The sequence below is a fragment of the Octopus sinensis genome, linkage group LG20 (genome assembly GCF_006345805.1).
Source record: "Octopus sinensis linkage group LG20, ASM634580v1, whole genome shotgun sequence".
Classification (NCBI taxonomy): domain Eukaryota; kingdom Metazoa; phylum Mollusca; class Cephalopoda; order Octopoda; family Octopodidae; genus Octopus; species Octopus sinensis.
Genome location: NC_043016.1, coordinates 16,671,380 through 16,683,879, shown reverse-complemented (window position 1 = coordinate 16,683,879; position 12,500 = coordinate 16,671,380). Strand labels below are relative to the sequence as shown.

The following is a 12,500-nucleotide window of genomic DNA, read 5'->3' as shown; positions in this document are numbered from 1 at the left end:
TTGGCAAGGCGGATGTCACGGAGGTGTTCCGCGAACCGGTCAGCAAAGCGGCGTCCCGTTTGTCCGATGTACAGGGAATGGCAGAGAGAGCAGGAGATGCAATAGATGATATTGCTGGAGGTGCAGGTGAAGGAGTCGATGATGCGTAGGGGCGATGATGGGTGGCCGGTGAGGAGGGTGGTGTTGGAGAGGTAAGGGCAGTGCGGGCAACATGGGCGGGAGCAGGGGAACGAGCCAGGTTGGGAGGTAGGGTCAGGAAGAAGCTGTGGACTAGAGGTCTCATAGGTTATGGGCTCCTTTGAAAGAGGGAGGGGTAGGGGGTGGTTAGGGAAGAGGTGTGAAGTGGACGGGTCCGAGTGGAGATGCCGGAAAGCTCGAAGAAAGGTGCGTTGGAGAGGTAGGGTCGTGGGGTGGTAAGTGAGGGGAAAAGGGAGGCGGGTTCGGGGGGAGAGAGCAGATGCACGGTCTACGGAACGTGCTCTGGCAAGGGCGGTGTGGATAGTGGTGAGGGGGTAACCACGTAGGATGAAGTGGCGAGCCACGAGTTGAGACTGAGCCTCAAAGTCATGGTCGTCACTACAGAGCCTGCGTAGACGGAGGAATTTGGAATAGGGGATGGAAAGCTTGGTATGTTTGGGGTGGGAGGAGGAGAAGTTTAGGTATGAGTGTGAGTCTGTGTGTTTGTAGTGGGTGGAGGTAGTAAGAGTGGAGTGATGAATGCTGACCGAAATGTCGATGAAGGAGACAGAGGTGTTGGAGATAGTGGAGGGCAGGATGGAAGGATTGAACGAAAGAGAGGAAGGAATCTAGATGTTCACAGGAGAGTGAGGTGGCACCGATAATGTCGTCAATGTAACGACCGTATAGTTTGGGAGTGGGACCAGTGAAACTAGAGAATATTTGGGCCTCAACATAGCCAATGAACAGGTTCACATCGTTGGGGCCCATTCGCGTTCCCATGTCCACTCCTGAGAACTGTTGGTAGAACTCGCCCGTGAACGAGAAGCAGTTGAGAGTAAGGGCAAGTTCAGCCAGACAAATGAGTGTGGAGATGTAGGGTTCGGGGTTAAGGCAGAGGTCGAGAAAGTGTTGAAGTGCCCGCAGTCCTTCGTGGTGAGGGATGACGGTATAGAGGCTCTGGATGTCTGTTGTAAAAAGGATTTTGAAGAAGCCGGGAAGAAAGAGAAAGAGTTAAAAAGCCGGAGAGCATGGTTGGTGTCGTGGATGTGGGAGGGAAGAGACGCCATTAGGGGGGCAAGGACACGGTCGAGGTATTTTGAGATGAGCTCCGTGGGGCAGTTACAGGCGGAGACGATGGGGCAGCCAGGGTTGTTGTGTTTGTGGATTTTGGGGAAGTAAATGGTGGGGGTGCGTGGGGTTCGGACAATGAGGTTGGATGTGGTGTGGGGGAGACGGGAGGACAAGATGAGGTCGTGGACAGTAGAGGATACCGTCTGTTGGTAGCTAAGCGTGGGGTCAGAGGACAGAGAGGAGTAGAAGGAGGTGTCATTGAGTTGGCGGAGCGCCTCGGCCCTGTAGAGGACCGCGCGCCACACCATCACTGCTCCACCCTTGTCAGCCGGTTTGATGACAATGTCAGCGCGCCGTTGGAGGGAACGAAGAGCCGAGAGCTCAGCCGGGGAGATGTTGAGGCGGCGGTGGCGCCTGGAGAAGTTGAACTGCGCCAACGCACGCTGACAGGCACCCGCGAAAAGATCCACTGCAAGGAACTGGCCGGGGCAGGCGTCCACAGGGATGGTCGGCGGCCCAGGTCAATGAAGCAGTCCTCATCGTTGGATGCGGGTGGTATGTCGCGGAAAAACGCACCCAACCGGACGCGGCACACAAAGCTGTGGACATCAGCACACGCCTGGAATTCCTTACAGGATGGAGTGAGGGGGATGAAACGCAGACCCCTATTGAGGATGGAGCGTTCTGCCGCAGAGAGGGGAAGATCAGACAGAAGTGGAGAAGGGGTGGATGGAGTAGGAGGGGTGGTAGGGCTGGTGGAGGTCTGAGAGGGAGGGATTGGGGAGGTGTGTGTGGGGTTGTTAGGAGGGACAGTGGGGTTAGGTGTGGGTGGGTGGAACCTATCAGGAGGGAAGAAGGGTAGTGGCGGAGTTGGGGTAGTGGCGTCGGGTGTGATAGAATAGAGGAGTGATTGGAGTTTATGAAGTTTGGTATTGGAAAGAAATTGGTGGAAGAGGTGATTCAAATGGATAATGAAGTGCAACGTGTTTTGAGCATGGAAAGGCGGCAGAGAGGAGAAAAAGATGGAAAAAGCAGGAGGGAAAAGGCAGTCGATGGTATGTAGTTTAGAGATTGGAGCGAATGGTGGCCCGCATAAGACGGTAAGATGTGGTGTGGAGTATGGGTAAGATGGAAGAAGCAGAGTGGAGAGCAGGGTGGAAATGGAGGCGGAAACCTTTAGGGGTGAGGCAGTGATGTAGGCAGCGGCTTAGAAAAGAGACGTGGCTAGAGAAGCGGGTTTTTTAAAAAGGAGCAGAGAGAGGTTAATGGATGACTGAAAGCAGTTTGAAGGGAGTAGGGCGGAGGTAATCTTTCAAACAATGGTGGATAGTGAGGAGGTAGGATTTATAATCTGGCATGGTGGAATAGCGAAATAAAGGGAAAAAACAAACGTTCGAAAAAAACACAATCGTTCAAAAACCTAGATAAAAAAAGCGGTAGGAGTGGCTATGTGGTAAGTAGCCTCCTTACCAACCACATGGTTCTGGGTTCAGGCTCACTGCATGGCACCTTTAGCAAATTTCTTTTACTATAGCCTCAGGCCGACCAAAGCCTTGTGAGTGGATTTGGAAGACAATAACTGACAGAAGCCTCACGTAAAAAGCACCATCCGATCATGGCCGTTGCCAGCTTTGCCTGGCCGCCGTGCCGGTGGCACATAAAAAGCACCATCGATCATAGCTGTTTGCCAGCCTCGTATGGCACCTGTGCCAGTGGCACGTAAAAAGCACCCACTACACTCATGGGGTGGTTGGCATTAGGAAGGGCATCCAGCCGTAGAAACATTACCAGATCAGACTGGGCCTGGTGCAGCCTTCTGGCTTCCCAGACCCCAGTTGAACCGTCCAACCCATGCCAGCATGGAAAGCGGACGCTAAACGACAATGATGATGATGATGATATAGGTGTCTTGGGGAAATTTCAAACCTGGGTTCTCATTCCTAATGTATTTTGCAATATTATTATTATTATTGTTATTGTTTAGGTCACTGCTTGGAATCGAACTTGGAATTTTGAGGTTAGTAGCCTGCGCTCTTAACCACTAAGCCATATGCCTGTGGGCATATGGCGTAGTTTGGGTTAGGGTAAATTCGAAATTTCCCCAAGACATCTGAAGAAGGCTGGAGGGTATATCAGCCAAAACGTTGTGTTAACAACAAACAAGATGAGGACAAATATCTGTCAAATGTAAATAATGTGCATAATTCCACATCTTTTAAATACAGAACTGAATAATAATAATATAATGACATTGAAAAATACCTTAGGAATGAGAACCCAAGTTCGAAGTTTCCCCAAGACACCTGATGAAGGCTGGAGGGTATATCAGCCAAAATACTGTGTTAACAACAAAAAAGATGAGGACAAATATCTATCAATTGTAAATAATGTACATAATTCCACAGGGTTCTTTTAGTTTCCATCTCTCAAATCCATTGCTGTGAGACTGAACCTGGAACCATATAGTTTGAAGGCAAGTTTCTTACCATACAACCATGTCAATATACATATATATATATATAACATAACACACACTCACACCGGAAACAAAAATTGCTTCTTTACCTCAGCATGGGACTTTTCCGATCTTCGACGCTCCATCTTCAGATTTTCAACTTTGCGTTTCGTATCTTCAATTTCTTCCTCTCTATCACGAACATTCCTCGCTAGTTCTTTCACTTTTGATTGCGTTTTCCCAAGCCTGTAGATTTTAAAGTATATAACAGATATCAAAATAAAAAACAAACATAATAAATGGTTGAATACACACCTCAAGTGGGCCAACTGCAGGGACCTGGATATTTACCCTTTCAACAGCAGATCAAGAAATTAATTTTTTGTAATTAAACATCATCATCATCATCATCATTGTTCGACCATGGTCGAGACAATGGAATTTACCATGCTACGCCAGACTTCACAGTCCATCATAGCATTATGGGGATCCTGTTGCTAGATGCCTGAATCCCTGGAGATTACATCAGAAGAGAACATAAGAAAGCCCATGAAGTATGTGTGAGAATAGACAACTGTTATAGTTGTGGGAGGAGGGATATCCAGTAAGGAAACACAGTAGAGATATCCGGTACTGGTGGTGGGGGTGGGTGAGGGCAGGCGCACAGCGAACAAGCAAGTTAGCTTAAGGAACGATGTGGTGAAAGAAATGGAATTAAACAAAGGGAGAAACGAGTAATTTACTTAATGAAATTCTAAGAGATGGAATTAAAATTATCTTTTGTGGGGTCATTGCCAATGGTTAGCTTACAGAAGAAAAACAACAACAAGCTGTCAGTAATAAAACATTTAAGGTAATTAACAGCGAATGGAAAAATGAGAGAGAAGAAAGAAGAGGAGGAGGAAATGTCCTTAGCTTGGTGTCTTGGGCATCGTTTGGTAAAGAAAAAAAAAACACTTTCAAACTTTGGACACTGGTAGAATGTGTCATATAAAACATCTTTTACTCTTAACGTTTCTGACAAAGTTTTGTCTTTTAGAAGTTATTTCGTGTTAAAGTTGTCGTATTTCGGTAATTTCAACCAATCAATGACGTGTATTCAGCTGAATAAAATTACTGCCGTTGTTTGTCAACAACAACTATCGGCGGTGTATATTTCGTTTGTCACTTATTTATGACATCATTTGTGCGTTTGTACTGGTTTTAGCTTTAAGGTTTTAGGATTAGGGTTAGAATGCTAGGGTTAGGCTAAGGGTTTTAGAATTAGCGTTAGGGTTTGGTTGAGAGTTTTAGGGTACAGGTTAGGGTTAGGGTTAGTGTTGCAGAAAAAAGTCAAAATTGAAGAAGTTGGGCAGGGGAATTTTCACAATGCTGACTTTTGGCAATTTTCCAGAACCTCCGTATCTGAAAATGGGGATGTTTGGCAAAAAAAAATTTTTTAATAAACAAATTTGGGAGAAAATGGGGGAGGGAGCCCGAACTCTTTTCTCAGGTAGTTCCTACAGAGCCCCAAGACAGTGTTCAAGACTCACAACTATAGAGTAAGACAGACAGGACTAGAGACCTAAAGATGTGAACCCCTGTCCAAAGCAGCCCCAAACACCATTGTCCAACGAGTCCACTACTGTACCAGCTTCTTGAGGTTTTTCCCAGATTTCGCACTCACCGAGTATATTCACAAACAATACACGATCTCAGATCAGGTCATGTCACTTGCTATGCAAGTACATCTTTGCAATACATTATTATTCTCCAACTAAAACAATTTTACTTACACGTCTGAAGTATCGGTGAATCGCTCCATTGTAATCTTCTGTTTCGATATAACTTCTTTTAACTCTCGTGTTTGGATTTTATATTTGTTTTGTATATCGTAGAATTCCTTAAAAATAAAAGAAATAACACATTTATGACACAGAATACAAAAAATACATTTACAATTCTTATTTCTACATTTTGCTTCCATAACTTACCACTAGAATAAGAATAACCTGGGCAAAGTTTAGAAAGCTTCTTCCCCTACTAGCAACGAAGGATCTCTCGCTCAGGGTGAAAGGTAGAGTGTATGACGCATGTGTACGAACTGCCATGCTTCACGGCAGTGAAATGTGGGCTGTGACTGCAGAGGACATGCATAGACTCGAAAGAAATGAAGCTAGCATGATCCGATGGATGTGTACACACGTAACAGAGTGTAGGCACCCTGAGAGAAATGGTTTGCGTTGGTATGGTCATGTACTACGGATGGATGAGGAGAGATGTGTGAAGAAGTGCCACTCCCAAAAAGTTGAAGGAATCCGGGGTAGAGGTAGACCTAGAAAGGCATGGGATGAGGTAGTCAAGCATGACCTTCGTACATTGGGCCTCACAAAGGCAATTACGAAAAACCGAGACCTCTGGAAATATGCAGTGACTGCATAAGATATGCATAGGCTTGAAAGAAATGAAGCTAACATGATCCGCTGGATGTGTAACGTCAGTGTGCATACTCAACAGAGTGTAAGTACCTTGAGAGAAAAATTGGACCTAAGAAACATCAGATGTGGTGTGCAAGAGGGACGACTGCCCTGGTATGGTCATGTGGTGAGAATGGATGTGGATAGCTGTGTGAAAAAGTGTACACCCCAGCGGTTGAGGGAACCTGTGGAAGAAGGAAGAGGTAGACCTAGGAAGTTCTGGGATGAGGTGGTGAAGCATGGCCTTCGGACATAGGGACTAGTGACTGAGGCCTTTGGAAATATGTGTGTGAAGACCCAGCAAGCCAAGTGAGACCATAACCAGTGGACTATGCCCATTTACGCGTACCTTTCTTTCACTGGACACTAAACTCTGCTTGCGAAGACCATTTGAGGTAAGGGAAATCAAATCGAATCAAATTCTGTGACTAGAACCCATGCCAGTGGAGCGGTAAGAGCATCTTCAGAGAGTGATTGTTGCCAGAGCAACTGACTGGCTTCCATGAATGACAGGCTTCTTTCAGTTTCCATCTACCAAATCCACTCACAAGGCTTTGGATGGCTTGAGGCTCTAGTAGAAGACACTTGTCCAAGGTGCCACGCAGAGGGACTGGTCCCGGAGCCATGTGAATAAAATGTTTTCAAGTTATCTAGGAGATGATATTGTGTATTTGAAAGTTCCATACCTTCTGTAGTGTATTTTTTTCTGTTTCAATAAGTCGTAATCTCCGCTCGAGTTCAGCTTTCATGTCTTGGTTTTTCCGCAAATCATGTTGCAGGCCATTTATTTCATCTTGTTTCACTATTAAAACAAAAGTAAAAAAATTATTACCAATCAATTTTCAAACATGAAATTTATCAATGAAATAATTCACACGATAGGCATAGGAGTGGCTGTCTGTATGTAGCTTGCTTACGAACCACATGGTTCTGGGTTCAGTCCCACTGCGTGGCACCTTGGGCAAATGTCTTCTACTATAGCCTTGGTGTGACCAAAGCCTTGAGTGGATTTGGAGGACAGAAACTGAAAGAAGCCTGTCGTGTGTACATATATATACTAGCAGAGATACCCGGCATTGCCCGTGTCACTTGCAATTGAAGAATTAGACTTTTCTGTTAGATTTTCGGTAATGAACTAGAATACCTATGATTCGAATTTCATCAAAATTGCAGATGATGGTTATTTCCTTCTTTATACACCCTAAAAAAATTGTAATCGTGCCACATGTATCCCATACTAACAATCTTTATGCGCATATTCCAAAATTCCAGTCTTATAGAACCTGTAAAAGGATTTTGTTCCTGAAAAATGAAGGTCATGGAGCTCTAAAATATGAGAATTAAGGCCCCTATTGGGGGTGGGTGTCTTAATGTCAACCAGAGAAGTTGAATTGTTGAAAATCTTTTTAACTTGGGTCTTATATCTATTGATTGAATTTTTTGAAATAAGAAATATATTTATGTTCACTGGGTTTGTAAAAGAGAGCAAAGCTACAGGAAACCAAAAGACAAATGATCACAATAAGCAGTCAGCTATAGAAATCCAGTCGTTACCACTCCCAATGTAGGATTCCTCACCATCCAGGTGACAGGTGCAGCCGTCAGATGCATTAAGAATCTATAGCAATTGGAAGGGCATGACCCAACTGAAATCAACATTAACAACTATGTGACGTGAGGGCTAAAGAGAAATTAAAGTGTCACCTCTGGAGTTTGCAAATGACCACTATACTGAAACGTAACTGGACAGAATAAATTTACAATCTATAAATGTCTTTGAATAACCAGTCACTCATCTGGGAAGGCCTTGAAATCAATGTTACCATCAGGGGACTATGTGTGACCCAGTGATAATAAAAAGACTGAAAGGAGGTCTGAAATTAAATAACTTTACTCAACAATTTGCAACTGAATCAGTGGAGGCAAAGATGCCTCTCGTTTACTTGACAATTTATGCACCACATTGCAGAAATCACAATCTAAGTGTATGTCAAAGCAAGCTCTTACACTGTTGTACCATTGAATTACAAATAATGCTCATCTTTTATGCTCAGGTGACCCTACAGCTGCCAAGAGTACACCTGTATTCATCTTTGCTTAGATAAAATGAGTAAATTGTGGGTGTTAAGTCCCCATGAAAGGGTCTTTCTAACTTGTAAGAAGATGAAATTTTATAAATATTACTTCATTTGTGTCTAATATGTATGATTAAAATTTCATCAACAGCAAAAATATATGAATTGTCATGAGGGTTATGGCCGTTATGCATAGAATATAATTTCCAAATTTTGTAAAGATCCATTCAGTATTTTTGACTAAAATTTGGGAGTTAAAGACCCCATTAGGGTGTCTTAGAATTGTCATGTGAAGTGGAAACTTTGAGAATATTTCTTGATGTGTGTCAATTACTTACAGTTGAAATTTCATCAACATTGAAAATTTATGAGTTTTCATGCCCCCTTTGAGCCATCGGAAATTCTAACCAAACATTCCATTATACGTGCCCTTATGCATTGATTCTAAGTTTCAAATATCATAAGGATCCATTCAGTAATTGTGGTCCATGAAATTGTATGAAACACACAGCATTACCCTTCTCCCTAGGCTTGGATTTTGTGTTCCATATTTCATTATGATTGGTACAGCAGTTTTCGAACGTATAAGTAACACACAAACATACATAAAGACATTGATATAATAGATATGAATATGCACATATACATACATGTGTATATGTGTGTGCATGTGTATTATATATATATATATATATACACACATACATACACACACACACACACACACACAAAGATAAATTGATAGATACAACTGAGTGGGCAAACAAAAATATGAGGACATGGCTTAGTGGGTTTTTTTTATTTTGATAAGCCTGTTACTTATTCTATCTGTTTCTTCTTGTGAAACCAGTAAGTTATGGGGGTGTAAATACACGAACACCAGTTGTGAAGCAGTGATGAGGGAGAAACACAAAGACACACACACAGACTTACATATATACATACATATATATACGATTGATTTCTTTCAGTTTCTGTTTACAAAATCCACTGACAAGGCTTTGGTTGGTCTGAGGTTATAGCAGAAGACACATGCCAAGTTACCACATAGTGAGACTGAACCCAGGACCATGTGTTTTGGAACGAAGTTTGTTACCACACAGCCACACCTGCACCTATGTATGTGTGTGTATGTGTGTATGCATGTATATGTGTACATATTACATGTACATCTATATGTATATACATCTACACATACATGTATACATATATACATGCATATATATATACATCTATATATATATATATATACATCCATATATATACATATATACATACATCCATATATATACATATATACATACATCCATATATATATATATATATACATACACATCCATATATATACACATATATACATACACATCCATATATACACACACACACACACACACACATATATATATATGTATATACACACATATACATCTATATATATACACACATATACATCTATATATATACATATATATATATATATATATATATATATATATACATATATATATATATATATATACATATATATATATATATATATACACATATATACATACATCCATATATATATATATAACAATTTAGGAGTGACCCTAACAGGTCATTCGTCCACCAGAAAGAGCAGCCATAACTCACACGCCAAGTAGTAGTAATTCAGAAATTAGGTGAAATTTAAAAACATTTACCCTAATTCATCTTTTAGACGTTGCAACGTTTCTGTGTCATTAATGATTAAATTAGCTTAATTAAATTAAATTAAGCTAATCTACCATAGGTTACACTTCATCAGTAAAAAACCTGGGAGAGACAAATATACACGAGGCGTCTGTATCGATGCCTACGGAATATCTGTCTTAAAATTTTCAGACTGACGTATTCGCGCCAAACTTATCAGCAGTAAATATAAACTGCCGATTCAATCTCAGAATTATTCAGAAAATTATCAATTAGTCAATTTAGGGTAGCAAAAAAATTCAATAGAAATTTATCGCTACCAGCGGCCTGGTGGAAAAGAGAAAATAGTTATGGCTGCTCTTTCTGGTGGACGAATGACCTGTTAGGGTCACTCCTAAATTGTTATATTTATATATTAGTCGATGACTATTTTCTCTTTTCACCAGGCCGCTGGTAGCGATAAATTCTATTGAATTTTTTGCTACCCTAAATTGACTAATTGATAATTTTCTGAATAATTCTGAGATTGAATCGGCAGTTTATATTTACTGCTGATAAGTTTGGCGCGAATACGTCAGTCTTGAAAATTTTAAGACAGATATTCCGTAGGCATCGATACAGACGCCTCGTGTATATTTGTCTCTCCCAGGTTTTTTACTGATGAAGTGTAACCTATGGTAGATTAGCTTAATTTAATTTAATTAAGCTAATTTAATCATTAATGACACAGAAACGTTGCAACGTCTAAAAGATGATTAGGGTAAATGTTTTTAAATTTTCACCTAATTTCTGAATTACTACTACTTGGCGGTGTGAGTTATGGCTGCTCTTTCTGGTGGACGAATGACCTGTTAGGGTCACTCCTAAATTGTTATATTTATATATTTAGTCGATGACTATTTTCTCTTTTCCACCAGGCCGCTGGTAGCGATAAATTCTATTGAATTTTTTGCTACCCTAAATTGACTATATATATATATATATATATACACATCTATATATATATACATGTAGCCCATCGTGTGTGTGTATGTATGTATGTATAATATATATATATATATATATATATATATATATATATATATATATATATATATGTACGTGCATGTATATGTATGTGTGTCTATGTGTGTGTGTGTGTGTGCGTGTGTTTACGTCCCCGTAACTTGGTTCGGCAAAAGAGAACCGATAGAATAAGTACTGGGCTTACAAAGAATAAGTCCTGGGGTCGATTTGCTCGACTAAAGGCGATGCTCCAGCATAGCCACAGTCATATGACTGACACGAGTAAAAGAGTAAATTGAGGACGCAAAAGCAAGAATGATCCAATCTTAGATTCACAACAAGCTGTGGTAATGAAACTGCTAAAAGTTCAGCATTTAAGCTGGCCATATCTGTCCCAAATCTTATCCTGGATTTATGCTCAAAATGGCTAGAACTGGTTTCTCTCATCTACTCAGCAATGTTACTGTAAGACAGAGCAATCACATCATTGAAATCTCAGTTAGAAAATAACACACAATTAATCCAAAATATTATGAAATAAATAAGTGTTGCATTTGAGAGATTAATCTGAATGCTAACAGGTTATATCATCTTCATTTCATGTCCGTTTCCCATGCTAGCATGGGTTGGACGGTTTGACTGAGGACTGACGAACAAGATGGCTGAGAGCGTAGGGGGTGCTCTTATGTGCCAACAGCACAAGGGCCACTGAGGCGGTACTGGCAACGGCCACGTACAAATGGTGGTTTTTACAGGCCACCTGCACAGGAGCCAGTATGGTGGCTATGTGTGTATGTAATATGTTATATTATCATCATCATTTAACATCCGCTTTCCATGCTGGTATGGGTTGGATGGTTTGACTGAGGACTAGTGAGCCAGATGGCTGCACCAGGCTCCAATATGAGTTTCTACAGCTGGATGCCCTTACTAATGCCAGCCACTCTGGGAGTGTAGTGGGTGCTTTTACGTGCTACTGGAACAAGGGCCAGTCGGGCGGTAATGGCAACGTCCATGCCTGAATGGTGTGTTTTTTTTGGTCATTTTCTGAAAAATTGTCAGAGTCTGAACTACACGTGTCTAATTCATCGCCAGAGCTTTCCAGATTGTGAAATGAAAAACCGCTCTCATGATTGCTGAATATATTGAAGTTTTCATCCATTTTGAGAAAAAGAAATGTGTAAATAATTCTCTTATTTGTATAAAAAATAGAGAATCAGAACAAGACGGATCTAAAATGGCATCAACCTTCTCCTGAATCTGAGAATGCACTGAAGTAAAAGTTCAAAACTTAGAAGCATAAATTCTTTGAAATGGTGCCAGAATATGTGCTGCCAGGCATACGACAACGCAAGTAAATTCGTGGTTGCTCAAAAATGAAATGACACAAAACAAATAAACTCGTTTGAGTGCTAAAATTAAAAGTTAATTTTGACCGGGTATACCCGTACTGGTTCTAAAAAGATAATCTGCACGATTAAACTCGGGATAATCCATTAAGGGGTTAATTCCCATTATTTCTAACTTTTCTCTCAACACAGGTGTGCTTTGTCAGTCAGACACACTGATGCTAAACACCCTTTG

The 12,500-nt window shown here is 41.2% G+C and overlaps 1 protein-coding gene across 1 annotated transcript in view; it reads right to left on the bottom strand.

The window, feature by feature from the left end:
• LOC115222690 (serine/threonine-protein kinase MRCK alpha-like) overlaps positions 1–12,500 on the bottom strand; it is a gene marked incomplete at its 5' end in the record, with an annotated part of 131,121 nt that overhangs the window by 109,443 nt on the left and 9,178 nt on the right. Inside the window, 3 exon segments of the mRNA XM_029793011.2 lie at positions 3,817–3,952; positions 5,482–5,588; positions 6,849–6,964. Coding sequence (XP_029648871.2) covers positions 3,817–3,952; positions 5,482–5,588; positions 6,849–6,964 — 359 coding nt within the window.